This window comes from Leptodactylus fuscus, chromosome 5 (assembly GCF_031893055.1).
Source record: "Leptodactylus fuscus isolate aLepFus1 chromosome 5, aLepFus1.hap2, whole genome shotgun sequence".
NCBI classification, from domain to species: domain Eukaryota; kingdom Metazoa; phylum Chordata; class Amphibia; order Anura; family Leptodactylidae; genus Leptodactylus; species Leptodactylus fuscus.
In genome coordinates this window covers 116,218,731-116,243,923 of record NC_134269.1, presented here as the reverse complement: position 1 = coordinate 116,243,923, position 25,193 = coordinate 116,218,731, and the positions used below count along the sequence as shown (strand labels likewise).

Sequence of the window (25,193 nt, the reverse complement as noted above, 5' to 3'; positions counted from 1 at the left end):
TGAGAATATACTAGAGGACATCAGCCCCTCCTGACTGAGAATATACTAGAGGACATCAGCCCCTCCTGACTGACAATATACTAGAGGACCTCAGCCCCTCCTGACTGACAATATACTAGAGGATCTCAGCCCCTCCTGACTGACAATATACTAGAGGACATCAGTCCCTCCTGACTGAGAATATACTAGAGGACATCAGCCCCTCCTGACTGACAATATACTAGAGGACCTCAGCTCCTCCTGACTGACAATATACTAGAGGACATCAGCCCCTCCTGATTGACAATATACTAGAGGACATCAGCCCCTCCTGACTGACAATATACCAGAGGACATCAGTAGAGATGAGCGAACACTAAAATGTTCGAGGTTCGAAATTCGAATCGAACAGCCGCTCACTGTTCGTGTGTTCGAACGGGTTTCGAACCCCATTATAGTCTATGGGGAACATATACTCGTTAAGGGGGAAACCCAAATCCGTGTCTGGAGGGTCACCAAGTCCACTATGACACCCCAGGAAATGATGCCAACACCTCTGGAATGACACTGGGACAGCAGGGGAAGCATGTCTGGGGGCATCTAACACACCAAAGACCCTCTATTACCCCAACATCACAGCCTAACAACTACACACTTTACACATTCAAAAAAACCTCTATCAAAGTGGGAAAATACCTGGAAACCTTCTTTACTCCCCAAATGGATGGACACAAACCCCAATTTAAGCTCAACAAACAGTAACAACCACCCCTTTAAATCACGTTCCCCATGACAACCACGGATGGAATAGACAATGGGAAATCCAAAAGCCCTCACCCTTAACTGTCATTTTGAGTGTGTGTGTGTGTGTGTGTGTGTGTGTGATGTGGTAAGACCTTCCAAAATTCACTTTTCTAGCCCTTAACATGAGCCCTTCCAAACAAAGTTACAGGACCTTAAGCTGAGCTACCAGCAGAGATTGAGGCCCTTGGCATGAGTAGAGCCTTGCACCAGCAGTGTTTTTGGCACTTAGGGTGAGTTGAGCCTTGTACCAGCGTGTGCCCCTTAACATCAGGCGGGCCCTAAGTTCTGCGCTTTGCACAAAAGTTCCACATTAACTAGGCTGAATGGTACAAAGATTAGTAGGCCCGAGAACCAGGAACAGGTCTTGCAATGGCTGTCGGATAACGCTTAAAGCACATTGTCCACCAGCCAGTCAGCCTCTATCTCCTCTTACCCAACAGTCTTGTCCTCCTTCCACCCAAAATTCCCAATCTTCCCAGAACAATAACCCCAACTGTCCCTGCTCCCCAGAGCTGTTCTCCCTTCCTTTGACTGTACCGCAACCTGCCCCTCCATTTCACGATTCCACGGACCTAACAGACGAGTATCTGTGTCCAGATGCTCAAACACTAGAGTCTCCTCCATTCCATCTCCGGTTGATTTGGTGGCGGATGACCAGCAACCCACCCTCATCGACGACGATGAGACGCAGTTGCTGTCAGGGCAGCCAGTTGACATGCGCATTGTGCAGGAGGAGGAGGCGAGACAGGAGTTGGAAGAGGAGGTGGTGGACGACGAGGACACCGACCCCACCTGGACAAGGCGGATGTCAAGCTGGGAAAGTAGTGTGAATGTTGAGGCAGGTGCAGCACCAAAAAGGGTAGCTAGAGGCAGAGACATGTCCAGAGGCAGAGGTCAGCTGCTTTGCCGAAGCCAGGCCAGACCCGGAATGTCCGAAGATGTTCCCTTTTGTACCCAGCCCAGAAAAACTCCCCCATCGAGGGCACGTTTCTTGAAGGTGTAGAGTTTTTTCAAGGAATGCGCCGAGGACAGATATAGTGTCGTCTACACAATTTGCCTCTCGAAATCAAGTAGGGGCCCTGAGAAGAGCAACCTGTCCACCACTTCAATGCACCGTCATTTGGAATCCAAGCAATGGAATCAGTGGCAGGCAGCAACGGCAGGACAAACGTCGCCCGCCGTTCATGCCACTGCCTCTGCTCACAGTGCTGGCGATGCACTCCAGAGGACGAGCCAGGACATCACTTCATCTGCCTCCGCCACTTTGTTGACTTCTCCCTCATCATCCCCTGTTTCTGTCTTATCTCCTTCTCCTGCACCATCAAAGGCACCATCAGGCGCTTCTTTACAACAACCCACCATCTCTCAGACATTGGAGCGCCGGCAGAAATACACCGCTAACCACCCACCCACGCAAGCCTAGAACGCCAACATCGCTAAACTGCTGGCCCAGGAGAGGTTGGCGTTTCGGCTTGTTGAAACTCCCGCCTTCCCGGACCTGATGGCAACTGTGGCACCTCACTATGCCGTCCCTAGCCGTCACAACTTCTCCCGGTGTGGCGTCCCCGCCTTGCACCAGCACGTGTCACTCAACATCAGGTGGGCCCTTAGTTCCGCGCTTTGCTGCAAGGTCCACTTGACCACCGACACTTGGACAAGCGCCTGTGGTCAGGGATGCTGCTTATCTTTAAGGACAGGCAGGGTGAATGTGGTGGAGTCTGGTCCCGGGGTGCAAACTGAGGTACCCTATCTCCTCTCCCAGGCCAAAATTCATGGCAGGAGTAGACTGAAACCCTACGACGCTGCAACCTCCACCCCAGCTACTAGCGGCAAACGCCGCAACACTGGTGTGGGGAGACGTCAGCAGGCGGTGCTGAAGCTCATCAGCTTGGGGGACAGACAGCACAGTGCCTCCGAGGTCAGGGATGCCATCCTGGCTGAGATGGCATTTTTTTTTCCCTGCTACACCTGGGGCCTGGCATTTTTACGCCTGTGATAATGGCTGGAACCTGGTAGCGGCTGTGGAGCTTGCCAGCCTCCAACACGTTCCATGTTTGGCCCACGTCTAACTTAGTGGTGCAACGTTTTTTGAAAACATACCCAAATGTACCGAAGCTACTGTTGAAAATGCGGCGCTTGTGCGCCCACTTTTGCAAGTGTACAGGAGTCGCTGCTAGCCTAAAAACACTCTAGCAAGGCCTACATCTGTCCAAACACAGGCTGTTGTCCGTCATTCACACACGCTGAAACCCTACAATACCATATCTTGAGCAGGGTGTGTGAACTGCACAGACCTTTGATGGAGTTCCATCTACAAAACCCAAGGGTTCCTCAAAGTCAGCTCCCAAAGTTTCTGCACCATGAGTTTCCAGGGGTGGCAGAGTTATGGCTAGGGGCAGAGGCATGGATAGGGATGATGTCTAGGGGCAAAAGCAGTGTGGATGTGGAGGCAAGCGTAGCAGAAAAAACTGGGGGTACAAGCAGAGGCATGGACTGGGGTGATGTCTAGGGGCAAAAGCAGTGTGGATGTGGAGGCAAGCTAAGCAGGGAAAAAGGTGGCTAGAGGCAAAGGGATGTCCAGAGGCAGAAGACAACTGCATGACAGAAGCTAGACCTGAGCCAGCAAGGCCCAAGATGCCCTCTTTTCTAGCTTCCTTAGAAAAATTCCCCCATCAAGGCCACGTTCCTCGCTGGGGGAGATAATTTCAAAATGTATAGGTCGAGGACAAACTGAGTGTGGTTTACACACTTTGCAATGCGACTCCCCATCTCCCAGGCCTTTCATTCCAGGCTAAAGTACAGCACAACCCACCCACATGCCCAAGGCTTCAATGGCCTCATCTCAAAAATTCTGGCCCAGGAGATGTTGGGGTCCCAGCTTGTGGACACTCTGCCCTTTTTGGGCCTGCTGGCTACTGCGCCACCTCACTGTGCCGTCCACACCAGCACTTTTCCCCAAACATGAGGCGGTCCCTAAGTTCAGCGCTTTGCCCAAAAGATCCACGTGACCAGCTACGAATGGACAAGTGCATGCGGACAGGGACGCTACCTTTCAATCTTGGCACAGTGGTTGAATGTACTTGAGGCATGGACCGGGTCGCAAAATGTGGTGGACTGACTTGTCTCCCCACACAACATTCCTGGGAGGAGGGCTGAAACACCACCCTCCTCCTCCGCTGTTAGATTGACCCCAGCTACGAGCTGGAAACGCTGCAACACTGGTGTGGGGAGACGTCAACAGGCTGGGCTGAAGCTCATCAGCTTGGGGGACGGACAGCACACTGCCACTGAGGTCAGGGATGCCATCCTGGATGAGATGGCAATTTGTTTATCCCCGCTGCCCCTGGGGCCAGGCTTTTTTGTCTTGTTGGAGGTCTCTGGAGCTTGCCAGCCTCCAACAAGTTCCATGCCTGGCCCACGTGTTCAATGTAGTGGTGCAACGATTTTTAAAAACATACCCCAAATTAGCTGAGCTAAGGGTGAAAGTGCGGCACTTGGACACCCACTTTCCCAAGTCTACAGTACCTGGAGCTAGCCGCAATACACTCCAGCAAGGCCTACATCTGCCTGAAGCACCTACTGTTGTGCGAGGTCACCACACGCTCTAACCCTAGATACCGTATGTTGAGCAGGGTGTGTGAGCAGCAGAGACCTTTGATGGAGTACCAGCTACAAAACCCAAGGGTTCCTCAGAGTCAGCTCCCTCACTTTCTGCACCATGAGTTTCCATGGGTGGCAGACTTATGGCTAGAGGCACAGGCATGGATAGGGGTGATGTGTAGGGGCAAAAGCAGTGTGGATGTGGAGGCAAGCTAAGCAGCAAAAACTGGGGGTACAAGCAGCCGGTGGCATCATCACTGACAAGCACAGCTGTCTGTCAGCTGACAGGCTGACTTTCACCAAAATGAACAGACAATGGATAGACTCATCATATACATGTCAGTTACATGACAAATTTAGTGCAATTTGCAAGTCCAAGATGGGTTGGAGATCTGCAGAGAGGAATCTCACGGGTGCCATCATTTGGAAGGCAAGCCCTGGGCTCAGTGGGTGAGAGCAAGCGCAGGATAATCGTCGTTTGGCCTGGCGGCCACTGCCTCTCCCACTGTTGACAGGGCTGGCGCTGCAGTCCAGACCAGCAGCCAGGACACCTCCACATCTGCCTCTGACACTTTGGGGAGTTCACCCTCATCCTAACCTTTTCCTGCCATTTCTCCTTTTGCCCGCGCCATCATGCGCCTCTTCCCAGCAACTCCCCATCTCCCAAGCCTTTCATTTCATGCTAAAGTACAGCGCAACCCACCCACATGCCCAAGGCTTCAACGGCCTCATCTCAAGAAATCTGGCCCAGGAGATGTTGGAATCCCGGCTGGGGGACACTCTGCCCTTTTTGGGCAGAGTGTCTACTGCGCCACCGCACTGTGCCGTCCACACCAGCACTTTCCCCCAAACATGAGGCGGTCCCTAAATTCAGCGCTTAGCCCTAAAGTTCCACGTGACCAGTTACGAATGGACAAGTGCATGCGGACAGGGACGCTACCTTTCAATTTTGGCACAGTGGTTGAATGTAGTTGAGGCGTGGACCGCGTCGCAAAATGTGGTGGCCTGACTTGTCTCCCCACACAACATTCCTGGGAGGAGGGCTGAAACACCACCCTCCTCCGCTGTTAAATTGACCCCAGCTACGAGCTGGAAACGCTGCAACACTGGTGTGGGGAGACGTCAGCGGGCCGTGCTGAAGCTCATCAGCTTGGGGGCCAGACAGCACACTGCCTACAAAGTGAGTCATGCCATCCTCGATGAGACGGCAATGTGGTTTTTGCCACTGCACCTGGGCCCAGGCATGTTGTCATGTGTGATAATGGCCGTAACCTGGGATCGGCTCTGTAGCTTGGCAGCCTGCAACATATTCCATGCCTGGGCCACGTTTTTAACTCATTGCTGCTAATCATTTTAAAAAGGTACCCCAATGTTCCTGAGCTACTGGTGAAAGTGTGGCGCTTGTGCGGATAGTTTTTAAAGTCTATAGTTGCCGCTGCTAGCCTCTATGCACTCCTACAACGCCTGTACCTGCTGGAACAACGGCTGTTGTGCGACGTCTCCACACTGCTGGCACTAAACATATCATGTGTTGAGCAGAGTGTGTGAGCAGCACAGACCTTTGATGTAGTTCCAACTCCAAAACCCTCGGGTTCGTCAAAGTCAACTCCCTCAGTTGCTCATCCATGAGTGGCCATGGGTGGCAGACTTATGTGAAATCCCATCCCATCCATTGCACTGGACACGAAACATCCGCATGCGCTCATCACAACTCCGGATATGGCAGCTGCGTTAAGCAGGGTGCAGGTTACAACACAGACCAGGCCCGAGCACCAGGAACAGGTGTTAGAAATACTGCAGCATCCGCCATTTCCTTCCAATTTTGGGGTTTTGGACCCGCCACCGACTTGTCTGGACCTAAGTGGGGATCATGAGACACAGTTGCCATCAGGGCAAGCTGTGGTCATGTGCGGTTTGCAGTAAGCCCTTTTGGCCTGCACCATCATGCGCCTCTTCCCAGCCACTCCACATTTCCCAAGCTTTTCATTGCAGGCAGAAGTACAACACAACCCACCCCCATGCCCAAGCCTTTAACAGCCTCATCGATAAACTGCTGGCCCTGGAGATGTTGGTGTTTGTTTATGCTTCTGGATACCCAGGCCTTCCGTCAGTAGATGGCAGCTGGGGCACCTCCCTATGCTGGGCCTAGCCGTTACTACTTCTCTTGGTGTGCTGTCCCTGCCTTGCGCCTGCATGTGTCCCATAACATCAGTCGGGCCCAGAGCTCTGCGCTTTGCTGCAAGGTCCACTTGACCACCGACACATGGACAAGCGCCTGTGGTCAGGGATGCTGCAGTGCTTATCTTTAATGACAGGCAGGGTGAATGTGGTGGAGTCTGGTCCCCGGGTCCACTGGGGTGGCCTATCTCCTCTCCCAGGCCAAAATTCATGGCAGGAGTAGACTGAAACCCTACGATGCTGCAACCTCCACCCCAGCTGTAACACTGGCGTGGGGAGATGTCAGCAGGCCGTGCTGAAACTGATCAGCTTGGGGGACAGACAGCACAGTGCCTCCGAGGTCAGGGATGCCATCCTGGCTGAGATGGCTTTTTTTTTTTTCCCTGTTACACCTGGGGCCTGGCATTTTTGCGCCTCTGATAATGGCTGGAACCTGGTAGCAGATCTGGAGCTTGCCAGACTCAAACACGGTCCACGCATGGCCCACATTTTTCAACTTGTTGGTGCCATGTTTCTTTGAAACCTACACCATTGTGCCTGATATACAGGTCAAAGTGGGGCCATTTTCGTAAGTGAGAACTAGCCTCTGCTAGGCAGAAAACATTCAGAGCACACTCCTCTCATCTTCGCACCGTTGGCTGGTGGAGGAAGACGAGGGGGTTGGAGTGGCATCTGATGTCCCTGTCCCACACGAGGCTAGAGGGTGCACTTCAGTGCATCCCATTGCTTCACCACAAATGGTGTGAAGGGGAGTGGAAAATGGAGGAAATGGAGAGTGACCCTTACAGTTGGGGCCAGCAAAGGCATGCCAAGTAACACACTGGCACACATGGCTGACTTCATCTTGGGTTGCTTTTCGACACATATTTCACATCATGAAGAACAAATAATACTGGATTTTTACAAGCCTCGAACCCCCGGTCTAGGTCTAATGTCTGTTCCTTTCTTATATTAGGGGAGAGGGAAAAAAAATTACTTCAGTGATACGTTTAGCGTACATAGACTGACTATTAATGTGTATCCCACTTAGTGTTGTTAGGGTTACACACCGTCACAACCTGGCTAAAGCTTCTATAGCTGTTAATAAAGTCAACATAACCTTACGGTATCCAAAAAGACAGCTGGTACCGACAGAGAGCAAGACAAATGTCAACCGAAGCTGTGAGCTCTGAACACCCACAGTGACTTTGGCGTCATCATCATTATAAGGGAGCGGGTGGTAATAAATAACTTGGCAGTGCCTAAAACCCAAAAAGCTTATACAACTATATTTAAATTAAGATACACAAATGACACTTTTTAGTAGCATGTCATGAGACAAGCTGATAAGATCTTCCTTTGTGCAGTGCTATTTGAAAGTTAAACGCTGCCTTTATTTTAATTCTGGAGAAGGTGCAGACATTAGATTTAGAACATGTTGTCTTCATTGTCCAAATCCTCTATATACACTCTCCGGCCACTTTATTAGGTACACCATGCTAGTAACGGGTTGGACCCCCTTTTGCCTTCAGAACTGCCTCAATTCTTCGTGGCATAGATTCAACAAGGTGCTGGAAGCATTCCTCAGAGATTTTGGTCCATATTGACATGATGGCATCACACAGTTGCCGCAGATTTGTCGGCTGCACATCCATGATGCGAATCTTCCGTTCCACCACATCCCAAAGATGCTCTATTGGATTGAGATCTGGTGACTGTGGAGGCCATTGGAGTACAGTGAACTCATTGTCATGTTCAAGAAACCAGTCTGAGATGATTCCAGCTTTATGACATGGCGCATTATCCTGCTGAAAGTAGCCATGAGATGTTGGGTACATTGTGGTCATAAAGGGATGGACATGGTCAGCAACAATACTCAGGTAGGCTTTGGCGTTGCAACGATGCTCAATTGGTACCAAGGGGCCCAAAGAGTGCCAAGAAAATATTCCCCACACCATGACACCACCACCACCAGCCTGAACCGTTGATACAAGGCAGGATGGATCCATGCTTTCATGTTGTTGACGCCAAATTCTGACCCTACCATCCGAATGTCGCAGCAGAAATCGAGACTCATCAGAACAGGCAACGTTTTTCCAATCTTCAATTGTCCAATTTCGATGAGCTTTTGCAAATTGTTGCCTCAGTTTCCTGTTCTTAGCTGAAAGGAGTGGCACCCGGTGTGGTCTTCTGCTGCTGTAGCCCATCTGCCTCAAAGTTCGACGTACTGTGCGTTCAGAGATGCTCTTCTGGCTACCTTGGTTGTAACGGGTGGCTATTTGAGTCACTGTTGCCTTTCTATCAGCTCGAACCAGTCTGGCCATTCTCCTCTGACCTCTGGCATCAACAACGCATTTCCGCCCACAGAACTGCCGCTCACTGGATGTTTTTTCTTTTTCGGACCATTCTCTGTAAACCCTAGAGATGGTTGTGCGTGAAAATCCCAGTAGATCAGCAGTTTCTGAAATACTCAGACCAGCCCTTCTGGCACCAACAACCATGCCACGTTCAAAGGCACTCAAATCACCTTTCTTCCCCATACTGATGCTCGGTTTGAACTGCAGGAGATTGTCTTGACCATGTCTACATGCCTAAATGCACTGAGTTGCCGCCATGTGATTGGCTGATTAGAAATTAAGTGTTAACGAGTAGTTGGACAGGTGTACCTAATAAAGTGGCCGGTGAGTGTAGGTAATGTGTTTTTCGGGCCGAGCTGTCTGGGAACGAGCTGGTGCAGCACTGACAACCTGGGTGAATATGGCAAGAGCCTGAGATGTAGGGTGAATGAATCCCCAAATTATTTGGGGAATTTCCACTCAGAAACTGGCACTATATACCAGTAGCAACAATTGTGGGTGCACGTAACCCCAATATATTCTTTGAATTACCAGTCACTGTTAGTGTATTCCATTCAGGATCCTGGGAAAGCTGGGTTGCGGCGATTGAGCCCGTCAGTGCCACGTTACACTGACAAGCTTCTCCCTGGAATTTAGCTCTTATAAGAGCTGTTGGTTGTCTTCTCCTTCCTATCCTAGCCTGTCCCTGCCTACCCAGAATCTAAGCCCTAGCTAACTGGACGGAAACCTCCGTCCCCGGTGAATTGCAAGCTCAGAATGACGCGAAGCTGGGCGTCGCTGTTCTTTTAAATTAGAGGTCACATGTTTTCGGCAGCCAATGGGTTTTGCCTACTTTTTTCAACGTCACCGGTGTCGTAGTTCCTGTCCCACCTATCCTGCACTGTTATTGGAGCAAAAAAGGCGCCAGGGAAGGTGGGAGGGGAATCGAGTAATGGCGCACTTTACCACGCGGTGTTCGATTCGATTCGAACATGCCGAACAGCCTAATATCCGATCGAACATGAGTTCGATAGAACACTGTTCGCTCATCTCTAGACATCAGCCCCTCCTGACTGACAATATACCAGAGGACATCAGCCCCTCCTGACTGACAATATACTAGAGGACATCAGCCCCTCCTAACTGACAATATACTAGAGGACATCAGCCTCTCCTGACTGACAATATATTAGAGGACCTCAGCTCCTCCTAACTGACAATATACTAGAGAACATCAGCCCCTCCTGACTGACAATATACTAGAGGACATCAGCCCCTCCTGACTGACAATATACCAGAGAACATCAGCCCCTCCTGACTGACAATATACCAGAGAACATCAGCCCCTCCTGACTGACAATATACCAGAGGACATCAGCCCCTCCTGACTGACAATATACCAGAGGACATCAGCCCCTCCTGACTGACAATATACCAGAGGACATCAGCCCCTCCTGACTGACAATATACCAGAGGACATCAGCCCCTCCTGACTGACAATATACCAGAGGACATCAGCCCCTCCTGACTGACAATATACCAGAGGACATCAGCCCCTCCTGACTGACAATATACCAGAGGACATCAGCCCCTCCTGACTGACAATATACCAGAGGACATCAGCCCCTCCTGACTGACAATATACCAGAGGACATCAGCCCCTCCTGACTGACAATATACCAGAGGACCTCAGCCCCTCCTGACTGACAATATACTAGAGGACATCAGCCCCTCCTGACTGACAATATACTAGAGGACATCAGCCCCTCCTGACTGACAATATACTAGAGGACATCACCCCTCCTGACTGACAATATACTAGAGGACATCAGCCCCTCCTGACTGACAATATACTAGAGGACATCAGCCCCTCCTGACTGACAATATACTAGAGGACATCAGCCCCTCCTGACTGACAATATACTAGAGGACCTCAGCCCCTCCTGACTGACAATATACTAGAGGACATCAGCCCCTCCTAACTGACAATATACTAGAGGACCTCAGCCCCTCCTGACTGACAATATACTAGAGGACATCAGCCCCTCCTGACTGAGAATATACTAGAGGACATCAGCCCCTCCTGACTGACAATATACTAGAGGACCTCAGCCCCTCCTGACTGACAATATACTAGAGGACATCAGCCCCTCCTGACTGACAATATACTAGAGGACATCAGCCTCTCCTGACTGACAATATACTAGAGGACATCAGCCCCTCCTAACTGACAATATACCAGAGGACATCAGCCCCTCCTGACTGACAATATACTAGAGGACATCAGCCCCTCCTGACTGACAATATACTAGAGGACATCAGCCCCTCCTGACTGACAATATACCAGAGGACCTCAGCTCTAACTAACTGACAGTATACTAGAGGACATCAGCCCCTCCTGACTGACAATATACTAGAGGACATCAGCCCCTCCTGACTGACAATATACTAGAGGACATCAGCCCCTCCTGACTGACAATATACCAGAGGACATCAGCCTCTCCTGACTGACAATATACTAGAGGACATCAGCCCCTCCTAACTGACAATATACCAGAGGACATCAGCCCCTCCTAACTGACAATATACTAGAGGACATCAGCCCCTCCTGACTGACAATATACTAGAGGACATCAGCCTCTCCTAACTGACAATATACTAGAGGACATCAGCCCCTCCTGACTGACAATATACTAGAGGACATCAGCCCCTCCTGACTGACAATATACTAGAGGACATCAGCCCCTCCTAACTGACAATATACTAGAGGACATCAGCCCCTCCTGACTGACAATATACTAGAGGACATCAGCCCCTCCTGACTGACAATATACTAGAGGACATCAGCCCCTCCTGACTGACAATATACCAGAGGACATCAGCCTCTCCTGACTGACAATATACTAGAGGACATCAGCCCCTCCTAACTGACAATATACCAGAGGACATCAGCCCCTCCTAACTGACAATATACTAGAGGACATCAGCCCCTCCTGACTGACAATATACTAGAGGACATCAGCCTCTCCTAACTGACAATATACTAGAGGACATCAGCCCCTCCTGACTGACAATATACTAGAGGACATCAGCCCCTCCTAACTGACAATATACTAGAGGACATCAGCCCCTCCTGACTGACAATATACTAGAGGACATCAGCCCCTCCTGACTGACAATATACTAGAGGACATCAGCCCCTCCTAACTGACAATATACCAGAGGACATCAGCTGCCACCACTGTATGCTACCAACGTCTAGAGCAGTACAGCCTCCCGAAACAGGCAGCCCCGGGACTTCACTGGACCTAGGTCCCAACCCCTACTCCATACAAAGTATATAACAATTAACAGGGACACCTGTTCCTACCTTTATTTTGACTCTAGGAGCATGTCCTTAACATACAATTTCTGAGTTTGAGAAAGGCTCTGAGTAGGCCATAAACATTCACATGTACATCATCTGCTGTCACTTCCAGAATTGTCTCAAATAAATTTTAATTGCATTCAAATAACAGTGGGATCCTTGTTTAAATATTGGATACGGATTGGGACCCTATCCCACTACCATACCTCCCAGTGGATTGGCCACACCTATATACATGTCTGGAGTGTAGTACTATAGGGTGGGCGATAAGTATGTATACTCTCAGATAAAATGGAAGTGGTTGCTGATATCACCTTACAGTTTGTGGCATATTAGTAGATGGGAGGGGGGGAACATTTGAGGTTGGGTGAGCCCATGGCGGCCATCTGCAAAGCTGCCATTTTGGATTCAACTTTACTTTTTTCAATGGGAAGAGGGTCATGTGACACATCAAACACATGGAGAATTGCACAAGGAAAACAATGGCGTGCTCATTTTTAACATAGCTTTATTCATTATCGAGATATTGACACATCTGTGTCTGGAGCATGGACAATAATCCACTAAAGGATGTGCCCTATATACCACACCATCAGTTTTTGTGTTCCAACACATTTGGAGGGATCTGTCCAGTGTGGGTTACTGTCGGACCAGTAGCGGTGGTTTTGTTTATTAACTTCACCTTTCACATAAAAGTTTGCCTCATCATTGAACAGAACCTTCTGTCTAAGCTGTGGGTCCTGTTTGACTTCTTGTGTCGCCTACTCTGCAAATTCAATGCGCTGGTACGGATAATCCTCTGAAAGATGTTGTAGCAGCTGGATCTTGTAAGGGTGCCATCTGTGTGTAGCCAGTATTTGTTTAATGGACGTTTGACTGATGCCACACTCCAGGGACATAAGGAGAGGGCTGTGGACTGTTTGTAAATGCTGCCAGGACAGCCACTGATGTTTCGTCATTTTTTATGTATGTATCCTCCCCTGCATCTCCGATCATTATACTCTGGGGTCTGAAAAGGCCCCAGAGTGTAATAATTGTTCATAGGTGTCCACAATAGGCAATAATAGTGGACACTATGGGGAATAATAGAGTGTACAGGGGGCACTATGGGGAATAATATCTTGGTTGGGGGGTTCTCTTGTCAAATGTTCGCCTTGGAGCCCAGCCATTCCTAGTTATGCCACTGATAAGAAGCACAGGTATGCTAAGTGTAATTTTCAGTGTACCTTTGCCATATGTGCTAGGACAATATCTTGATATATAAACTGTACAGGTGGCCTGATATAGACCTTTTTTTCTATGATCAATTTCATTATAATTTGTCCATATCTGTATTGGATCCAACAAATCGCACACTAGTTATTAGTTTTATTTAAGTCTCTTTCTTTGCCTAATTTCTATATCAATACTAGGTCTGAGATTCAACCTCACCAACTATAAGTAAAGATGCTACTTTTCAGAAAGTTGCTTGGAGTCCAAACGTTTACTGTACAAGTAACATTATTATTATATAACCATGACTTACATGTGTAGGTTATACTCAAAATGTCATCCGAAAACATTTAATTTTCTTTTGCAGAATCAGTGACCCAGGAGTACGACAAGTTGTAGAAGGCCCTTCCGGAAACAAAATAAAGGAGCTCAATTTGACAAACTGTCTACGTGTCAGTGACTTATCGCTTCTGAGAATAGCACAAAAGTGAGAACAATTAAAAACGACAAGCTGAAATAACCTTATTTTATTAATCTATGCTGTTTGATACTAGGACTTTTTAATTGATGACCTATACTTAGGATATATTTGAAAATCTGCGGGGATCTGACACCTGAAAGCCTTATTGATCAGATGTTTGAAGTGGTTTTGGTGCTCTCTGAAATGGCTGAGCTGCAATACCAAGCACAGCTGCCGGACAAATGTAAGAATTTACTGAAGAGTCAGCAGCTCTCATCCAAAGCCTCTCAACTACAGCCTCTTCAAGCAGCTGCTCAGCCAGGAGCATGGGCGTAATTTCAGCTGCAGAATCTCAAGTGGTTTCTCTATAGTTTTTTTTAGGGGAAGGAGAAAGGCAGAGAAAAACCAGCAAAAACTCAATGGAAAAAAGCTGCAGAAAAAACTGCAATGAATTTATGCTGCTTTTTTTATCCATTGCGTTTTGCTTAGGTTCGCTGCCACAGAAAAATGGCCGCGGACATGTGCAGTCGGCTCTGCACGAGGCCCGATGGCAGAGCTGACTGCGCATGCATAGAAGTTTGAAGCCAGCGCCGGAAGAAGATACGGAGAGAGGCCGTTCCAGATGAAGATGGAGGCAGCGCTGGAGATTTCTCTCGCAGCGCTGTAGACACCCCCAGTGCTGCAAGAGAACTCATTTGCATACCGAACAAAACTGAAAAAAATTTCTACCGAACAACGGCACAGAGAAGACATCTAAAGGTAGGAGAAGAATAGCCTTTCTTAAGGCTATTCCTACGTGTTAGAAAAAATAGCAATTTAATGATAGAATCCCTTTAAAGGGGTTGGCCACTTTCAGACCAATATTGACAAACAAATGTACAATAAAAAAAAATATACAATTTTCCAATATACTTTCTGTATCAATTCCTCACGGTTTTCTAGATTTCGGCTTGCTGTCATTCATTCTGTTACATCTGGTGGATGAAACTCGGACCATGGTCATGTGACTTACGGTCGGTGGTCATGTGATGAGTACACAGGTGCCGCTCGTTACAGTCACAGCACAGTAATCAGACATCTGCCTGGTAATCAGCTGTGCACCTGTGTGCTCATCACATGACCATGGACCGTAAATCACATGACCATGGTCAGAGTTTTATCCTCTAGAACAGCGGTTCTCAACCTGTGGGTCGCGACCCCGGCGGGGGTCGAACGACCAAAACACAGGGGTCGCCTAAAGCCATTGGAAAATACATATTTCCGATGGCTTTAGCCGCTGAGAAGCTGCGCTTACCTTTTGCAGCAGGGTAGATCCTAGTGTGCTGAAGGACCTGTGATGACATCATGACCATGTGATCGGACTCTGGTGTGGGCGGATCTATTCAGTACAGTGCCGAGTTACACAGGAAGAGAAGGCTGCAGTGAATGGAGATTGGAAGGTAAGATGGAGAGAAGAGACAGCCTGTGTAAGCAAGAGGAGGGGGAAAGGGTGTGCAGGCTGTGTGTGAGCATGATAGTGGGGTTCAGGCTGTGTGTGAGCATGATAGTGGGGTTCAGGCTGTGTGTGAGCATGATAGGGGGGTTCAGGCTGTGTGTGAGCATGATAGTGGGGTTCAGGCTGTGTGTGAGCATGATAGTGGGGTTAAGGCTGTGTGTGAGCATGATAGTGGGGTTCAGGCTGTGTGTGAGTATGATAGAGGGGTGCAGGCTGTGTGTGAGTATGATAGAGGGGTTCAGGCTGTGTGTGAGCATGATAGTGGGGTTCAGGCTGTGTGTGAGCATGATAGGGGGTTCAGGCTGTATGTGAGCATAATAGGGGGGTTCAGGCTGTGTGTGAGTATGATAATGGGGTTCAGGCTGTGTGAGTATGATAGTGGGGTTCAGGCTGTGTGTGAGCATGATAGGGGGGTTCAGGCTGTGTGTGAGCAAGATGGGGGTGTTTCAGGCTGTGTGTGAGCATGATAGGGGGGTGCAGGCTGTGTGTGAGCATGATAGAGGGGTTCAGCAGATTTAGTGGAAGAGAGCTTTTGTGATTAATCACTATGTTTAAATTATGTTTGATTTGTAGCAATGAGAATACATAATGCATATCAGGTATTTACATTCCAAATCATAACTGTAGCAAAATTAAGGCCTGTTCACACAGAGGGGGCAGATTATGCCGCGAAATCCACGTCATAATCCGCCCCCTCACAATGGCGGTCTATTTAGACCTAACATCGGTAGGGAAAGGAAAAGGGATATCACAGCCCATACAGAAACTAATCTTGGTAGTGAATAAATGTCCGCAATGCTAGAAGCTGACATAATTTGCTGTGGAATCACGGATGATTTGGTGCTTTGAATCACATAAACACAATCCTTTTTGATGTGGTAACATAACACAGTATCACTGCACAATCAAATACATCCTTGTAATGAAACCACACTCACGGTTCAGGAGAGATGATCGGGTGCCTGGATGAAAGAAATCCCCGTCGACTCGGAGTGTCTCATAACGAAGAAATGAAGGATCCGGCATCCACGTACACAAAATCCGAATGCTTTATTTAGAAAACATTAAAAAAGTTTTGTCCATACAATCAGTGAACATCACTCCCTACCCCCAAACACACCAAGGAGAAGTGACGTCGGCTGACGCGTTTCAGCACATACGTGCCTTAGTCATAGCCCCAATGCAATAGCTATGACTAAGGCACGTATGTGCTGAAACGCGTCAGCCGACGTCACTTCTCCTTGGTGTGTTCGGGGGTAGGGAGTGATGTTCACTGATTGTATGGACAAAACTTTTTTAATGTTTTCAAAATAAAGCATTCGGATTTTATGTACGTGGATGCCGGATCCTTCATTTCTTCGTCTATTTAGACCGCCAGGTTTGTTTTTTGCATGAGCGGCATGCTGCCACTCACGGAAAAAGAAAGCGGGCTGCCCTTTCTTCACGCGGATTCCGCGGCTCGGTGAGCCACGGCGTCCGCCTGGCAGCAGCAACCTCCAGAGTCGGCCCATTAATTTGAGCCGACTCTGGGGGGGAAGCCGCGACAGTCGTGGCAAGCGTGTTTTGACCCGAGAGTGACGCGGCTCTCTCAGTGCCTAAATCCGCTATAAATCCACTATACCGCCCCCTGTGTGAACTAGACCTTACAGTTATGAAGTAGCTAACAAAATTATTTTTTGGTTTGGGGTCACGGCAACATGAGGAACTGTATTGCGGGGTCACGGCATTAGAAAGGTTGAGAACCACTGCTCTAGAAGTAACAGAATGAATGACAGCAAGCAGAGATCTAGAAAACCATGAGGAATTGATACAGAAATTATATTGGAAAATTGTATAGCTTTTTATTGTACAATTGTTTGTCAATATTGGTCTGAAGGTGGCCAACCCCTTTAAGGTGTTTATCTTTTCTTTTGTTTGCTTTAGAGCATTAATGGGTTTGCCTGAATGAGCCTAGGGAGCGGAGATTGTAGACTTAAGTTAATAAGTGTTAAATTATTCACATTCACTATGCTCATAATATTCAGGGAAAACATATGAAATTCATGAATATTTAATTTAAGTCATATTAAAACCTCACTTGCACTTAGGGAGAAGGAACCCTTTAACTGAGTATCATATTAGCAGTTCTGTGTTAGCTAGGACCTCCAAAGGGAGAAATCTAGGGATCTGATATATGACAGCATCAAAATGAGTTCACAATGCAGCAAGGCAGCAGGAAAGGCAAGTAGGAAACTTGGCTGTCTAGCTACAAGTATAACCAGTAGGAAGATTGTGAGCCTGTACCACATCTGGAATATTGTGCTCAGTTCTAGAGACCCTATCTAGAAAAAGACATAGATAAAATGAAAAGGGTGCAATGGAAAAACTACAAAAAATGGTAAAGGGTCTAAAGCATAAATAATATCAGCAAAAGTCAATCTGCATAGCCTTAGGGTGCATTCACACTACGGAACGCCAGCGTGTATCACAGCCGTACACGCCGGCGTTACAGCAGGGCTGCCGGACACTTCCCATTCATTTCTATGGGAGCCGGCATGCGAGCGCTCCCCATAGAAATGAATGGACTGCTTTTTTCCATTCATTTCTATGGGGAGCGCTCGCATGCCGGCTCCCATAGAAATGAATGGGAAGTGTCCGGCAGCCCTGCTGTAATGCCGGCGTGTACGGCTGTGATGCACGCTGGCGTTCCGTAGTGTGAATGCACCCTTATAGTGCGCTCAACTATCAGGGTGAAAAAGGGAACTTGACTCTTTGCTTTGGTATCAGGTGGACTCCCACCAATTAAACTTTTTTTTATGGCATGTCATAAATGTAAAATATTTCTAAATCCTGGAAATCACTCCCTTTAACTTGTAGAATTTGTCTCTTGAAACCCTCCAACAACTTCAATTCTTAGCATCTGATTCAAGTACAATTGCAATTTACTCTCTAACCCCCACCATTCCAAAAAATCAGTGCAGTAGTTGTAGTGCCTGATAAGCTCTGTACTGTCTGGTGGACAATGTAGCAGTAAGGGAAAGCTCACACTGAGTTTTTTGGTTAGGATTTTGAGGCCGTATCCGCCTCAAAATCCTGACCAAAAAGATGGCTCCCATTGAAATCAATGAAAGCCACTCAGGTCTTTTTTCCGGGAGCCGTTTCTTCCAGCTCCTGGGAAAAAAAAGCGAGATGCTCATTCTTCAGGCCGAGTCGCTTCGTGATTCGGCCTGAAGACACACCCTCCTCCGGACTAGGCCCATTCATTGGGCCTAACACGGAGCAGAGTGTGCAGCTGGATGCCGGTGCAGTGCACTTGCTTTCAGTCGCGGCTACCCGGTTTTTGGATCGGAACCTGAGGCGGAGGCCGCCTCAGGTTCCTATCCGAAAAAAAACCCATCTGAACTTACCCTAAGGGAGCCTACACACTGAGTTACGCTCCGCTCATTCTGAACGTAAAACTCGTTCAGAATAAGCGCGTTAAAACCAGATCTCATTGATTTCTATGGGTGCCGGCATGCGCGCGCTCCCCATTGAAATCACATTGAAAGCAATAGGGAAAAACCACTCCCATTGTTTTCAATGCAGAGCGCGCGTATGCCGGCACCCATAGAAATCAATGGGATCTGGTTTTAACGCGCTCATTCTGAACGAGTTTTACGTTCAGAATGAGCGGAGCGTAACTCCGTATGCAGGCTCCCTAAGGGGGTGTGAATCACAGCACCAGTCAGCAGTGAACAGTGTCAGATGTGACAGTGTCAGGATCACACCCTCCTTGCCTGCTCCTGCCTGACTACCCAACTGATATTACAGAGTCTAAAAGGCATGTCAGGCACCAAAACTAACAGCACTTATTGCTTTAGACTCATTGGAAGTCGTGTGTTGGGATTTTCTTACCTTTAGGAGCTAACATAAATGGGTTTGTTACATATACAGGTACATACTATTAATGCTAAGTTTGTTTTGTTGCCTGGTTTGTATTATGACATGACAGTACTATGAAATCTGCTCTACATTTGTGGGTGTAGAAATCAGTTAAATGTGATTTGTTTTGGACGCACAATAATGATTCTGAAGTCATCTTCGCTCTTGCCAATTCTGCAGACACTGGCTCCACTTTCTAGCCAGAAATGAATTGCTGGAGTAAATTTTATAGAGTGCTTTTTTTCTTGCTTGCTGTGCTTTTTGGAGTGATAGGACAGGTTTGTAACTATTATAGCATGTGAAATAGTACCATGACTTTCTGCTTTATTAGAACACAGCGTTACCAGAATAAAAGATTTCATTTGGACGTTATGATATAAGTAATGTGTCGTATGGCTAGGAATCTTTGAGCCAGTATTGGTTAGCACTTTGTGTTACTTCTTTAAAACGTTTGCTTTGCAAGGCAGATGTAACCTCTCAACCCCTTAGATGTAATTTAACCTCTTAAACCCTGCATTCCATGCACCAAAAATTCTTGTCTCTTTAAACTCCAAATTAAAATTAAATGTCCCCTTTGGAGACAGAAAAAATACAGCTTTTTATTCTATTCAGTACTGCAAAATCATAAAACAAAGTAGAAACTTTAAAAATAGAAGACTAAACAGTATTTTCTATTCAGCATAATTTAAGAGCATGCTGTGGAAATGTAATTTTCTCTTGTGGTTAGATGAACATTGTGGAAATTGTCATTGTATTGTGATGGCTTAGATATACTGTAAATACTCAAAGTTCAAGGGGTTTTCCAGGGAATATTTATTCACTTACCTTGTCCCGGGGATGCCTCTAATGGACCTGGGCATTCTAGCGATGTCATCACCCCCAGGTCATGTGACTGGAGGCAACGTTTGCCCCCCCCCCCCCATAATGTTCACTAAAAGGCTGATGATGAATATTTGTATATTATTACGCCGCTAATTGGCTTATGATGTCAGCTGACAATGCTATGATGAATGTGATTGGTCAGAAGCTCTAGCCTCTAGACTCTTTCAACAAAGGTCAATCCTTCAGACTTACGCCTAGTTCATATCTGCATTTGGTAATTATAGTCTATGGGGTCTGTGTGCTTTCACTGCACACTGCTTGCCAGTGCTTTCGGTAGTCCATTTGGGGGGTCCCCATTCGGACTCCCTGAATAAATTACCAAACGCAGATGTGAACCAGGTTGAAAGCGAAAGTACAGATGTAGCAATTAGCAGACAAAGCAATGGCATTAATATAGTACAACATAACCTTCTAATAGAAACTGAATAAGCAATACCCTACTAAGTAGCATAGGTACTACTATATGATAAACTCATACAGACTAAATAGGTTTTCCAACTTCTAGGACCCACACCTATCCTGAGAAGAGTGACTAGTGTCCAAAAGTGGGACATTCAACTGTAAAATGTTTATGGCATTCCAGTGATATGATATAAATGTCTGAGGTCAGAAAACTCTCCAGAATGGTGGCAGATACAGAGTCCAGTCATGTTACACTCATCTGTTTCTGCTGAGTATTTTTTTCCTAATTGTAGGTGTCACAATCTAAACTTCTTGAGCCTACGCTTCTGTGAAAATGTGACAGACTCTGGCATTGAACTGCTTGGGAATATGATTTCACTTATTTCCATTGACATCTCTGGAACCAGCATTACAGATCAAGTAAGTATAAATGGCTGCCACAATTATGAGAATACAGTACTTAAAGGGGTATTCCCACGTCGCATACTCACCAGTCTTCACTGCTGTAAAATCTTCTTTCTTCCTGGTTTCTTGCAGCATTTGGTGGGTGGGGTTTCACATGCAACCTGCCGTTTAGCTCTGCCCCTAAATTAGCGTGTAGCTCCGCCCACCCATATTGGACTATGAAGTACAGGCAGCAACAACGCCATTCTGTGTTACATACAGAGACTGACTGTCTCTGCCATAATGAACACAATTGAATTAGCTAGCCAGATAACTGGGAGAACAGAAGAAATGAAAGCAGCTTCTCTCCCCTATTTGATAGCAGGAAGCTAGATCACGTGGTGCAGACACAGGAATAGCTAGAAACACAGGCTCGCTCCGGTGCACTTAGCCCCTCCTCCCTCCCCCCTGAGAGCAGCAGATACATCACTTGACTTTTGAGTAGATAAGTCAAGGGCTCTGTCAACAATGAATTGAATAAAGTAAGATAGTGGACAAACAAAGCAGTTTTGCTGAAGCAGTGTATTTAGGAAAAGCCATACATTCACATTAACAAGCAGTATAGATAGGATCCTTGTGATGGGACAACCCCTTTAAACATAAAAAACATGATCAAGTAAATATATAATGCCAGCCTAGCAAAACCCAAAATGAGAATAAGAATATACAGGAATAGCTTTTATTTCAATTAGGGGTGTAGCTCAGCTCCATTATCACAGAGGTGGATTGGACCTACTCCATATTCCATGGATTAGAGCATTGGACAGCACACTCAGCCGTGTGCATAAAGCCTTAGCTGAAGGGTATTGTTTTAAAATGGGATACAATGTTAAAAAGTATTCAGCCTTGTTTATATCATGTTCTTACATTGTAGTGACAGTAGTAAGTGGCAGGACATGAAAATCCAAGACTTCAAGATACCATATTTGTTGACCTTGTTGAGCGGTACCCTTTAAGGCAAATCAACCTTTAGAGGTTAAAGGAGTAACATAACGCAGATCCTCTTATTTTTACAATAGAAGCCAAGAGAAACAGTCAATGATACCTTTTAACTGGGTACAAAAAAGTGGTCTGGACTACCCTTACTGCAGTCACCTGAATGTCACAGTGCGCAGACTGTGACAATGGTATGTTTAAAGAACCACAGTTACACAGAGTAGACTAGAAATAATAATAACGTATGTGATTATAGCCTAGGATGCCACGCTTTAACATGACACTGTAATTTAGTATAACTTCCATCCACATAGGAAATACTTGTTCACTAAAAAGCAAGACAAGCAGTAAGGAGACTGCTGCAGACTAAATATTGTGTGTTATAAAATGCACAGTCTGCTATTTTTTCTACATTTATTTTCAAGAGGTCTGGTTTCCATTTAATTGATGAGTCAGCTTTATTTCTTCAAGGGCTCTCATTAAATTATATCCCCCTTCTGTAACCAAAAACCCAAGAGGCAAGAAATTCCATTATGGTTTATCTATAAAGCCTACAAAAGAACACATACTGCCTAGTAGGCTACGATCATCAGCCTGGAATTCAGTCTAAGGAAAGGAGGAGATAACAATTGCTTCATGGCTCCTGCTCACATTTTCTATCACATTTCTGAGATTTACTATGTTTGAGCATTATTTATGCTTACAAATCATCGACCTCAGTTATGAAGGCTTAAAGATTCTGCAGACTGAAATATGCAAGAATAGTATATTACATTACATTCACCAGTCACAAGGTCACTTTGTGGCAAAAGCCACTGCCATGGTTAGAGCAATTTAAAGGCTACGTATAACTTATTGTTTTTTTTTAATCATACTAGTTTCAGAAAATTTCAGCTTACATGAGTGCTTATGAGTAGTTAGAATAGAGATAACAGTCACAGGGTAGGCCCTTTCTGAAAAGGGGACAGAAGAAATGAAGGCTACAAAAGAAATAAGACACTGTTTTCTAGCCAATAATAGATATAATGCAACAATAAAAAAAAAAAAAAAAAAAAAAAAAACAACACTAAGGTGTACCTAGCAAAGGTAATCATTTTAATCTTTTGCCAAATAATAAGCCATGGGGAAATTAGTAGCCAAATTTCCTCCTATTACATGCTAAAAGCCTTCCTCATGTAGGGGTAGTAAGTGTGGTCATGTCCTTTAACAGAACCTGCTCACTTACTACACACTACAATACTAGAAGCGGGGGGTTGGGTCACAGAAATCCTAGTGCTATAAATAGGTAGGTATAGAATCTTTACATGCACAACTATGTTTTACTTGTAAGATGCCATCTAAAACTGAACGCCAGGTCAGATAATTTATCCTGTGAGAGCTAACATCAGAAAATACCATGTGGGCTCAATTTACCTTAAAGGGAGTCTTCCAGAAGGAAATTTGGGACACGGTAAGATCCTTCATACACTGTGTACCTTCCACCTTGTGGACTCATTAAATCAGTTAGGGTAAGTTCACACTGAGTTTTTTGGTCAGGATTTTGAGGCCGTATCCGCCTCAAAATCCTGGCCAAAAAGATGGCTCCCATTGAAATCAATGGGAGCCGGTTTGTTCTGGCTCCAGGAAAAAGAAGCGAGATGCTCATTCTTCAGGCGGAGTCACCTCGCGAATCCACCTGAAGACACTCCCTCCTCCCAACTAGGCCCATTCATTGGGCCTAATCCATAGTGGAGTTGTAGTGTAGTGCACCGGCTTTCAGTTGCGGCCACCCGGTTTTTGGTCTGGAACCTGAGGCTGCCTCAGCCTCCGGACCAAAAAACCCTGTATGAACTTACCCTAACGGCTAGACAGAGGATTTCCACAGAGCTGGTATATAAGATTTATTAGCATTTATAAAGTGCTCTTGTAAGGTCAGTGAGGTTTAGTTGGCGTCTGGGGTATGGGGAATCTGAAATATTTTCTGTTTTAGAGTACACATTGATAGGTTCATAGACAACATCTGGAAATGCCAGTTCTGAGGTGGTCTTTAACCAACCATTACAACATCCACTTATGTTGCGCTCTGCTTCCTCCTGTAGCAAACAGAATGTGTTCATTCACATAATGTCCCTATACATTCTGTTTATATGACCACTATATAGTGAAAGCTGGTACTATGTAACACTAATAATAATAAAGAAGAGGATGATGAAAGGAAACTACTCGACATTCTGAGCTCATTCATTGCATGCCCCATTGCTAGAGGTAAACTATGTACAAAGAGAGTGATATGAAATGGCATTCACATCTGGAACCCAGATTACACGGTACTCACACAGCATTTTACTGCATGGAGGACATAAAATGCCTGACCTACGAGATTCTCTGTATATGATAGGGAATGAGGATAAGTATGGATACACCCAAATAAAATGGAAGTGGTTTCTGATATCACCGAACCATTTGTGGAATATTATTACATGGGAGGGGGGAAGCATTTGAAGCCGGGTGACGACCATGGCGGCCATTGGCAAAGCTGCCATTTTGGATTCAACTTTACTTTTTTCAATGGGAAGGGGGTCATGTGACACATCAAACACATGGAGAATTGCACAAGGAAAACAATGGTGTGTTAATTTTTAACATAGCTTTATTCATAATCGAGTTATTGATATGTACACGCATACCATATACGGCCAGCCCTGTATGGCACAGAAAGATATTTTATAGTGTTCAGGGTGTTTTTACCACAAATATTTTCAAAGATACTGAAATATTTTGTTAAAGGTCTTAACAAAAATTCATCTCAAATGTATGCAACTAAGACCAAGTCTGGTATCTGTGCAGCAACAGTTAAAGATAATTTCCTGTCAGAAGAAATGGGAAACAATTGACCATTTCTCAAATCAAAACCTGGGTAAGTAAGTTTGTACTTCTTGTATTCACAGGGACTTACTGCTCTTGGGGCCCAGAGTAAAATGAGAGAGCTTTCTGTATCTGAATGCATGGGAATCACTGACATCGGTATACAGGTAACATACTGTTCTATTGACAGAAACTATAAAAATAAAGGGTTTTCTATTTTTTTGTGTCAGTATTTCAGTTTGTGAAGCATTTACCTACTCACACTATGGAAATTAATTGATATATTCAGTTTTACAATAACTAAACACTATTCCCTGATATATTGTGGATCCTTTGCAACATTGAGCCTATGTCTCTCTGAGAGCTGTCTATGTC

General features: G+C 46.2%; 1 protein-coding gene across 1 annotated transcript in view; it reads left to right on the top strand.

The window, feature by feature from the left end:
* Nucleotides 1–25,193, top strand: part of FBXL13 (F-box and leucine rich repeat protein 13) — a 131,310-nt gene that overhangs the window by 83,878 nt on the left and 22,239 nt on the right. Inside the window, exons 16-18 of the mRNA XM_075274106.1 lie at nucleotides 13,823–13,942; nucleotides 20,888–21,014; nucleotides 24,902–24,985. Coding sequence (XP_075130207.1) covers nucleotides 13,823–13,942; nucleotides 20,888–21,014; nucleotides 24,902–24,985 — 331 coding nt within the window. The remainder of the gene's footprint in view (nucleotides 1–13,822; nucleotides 13,943–20,887; nucleotides 21,015–24,901; nucleotides 24,986–25,193) is intronic.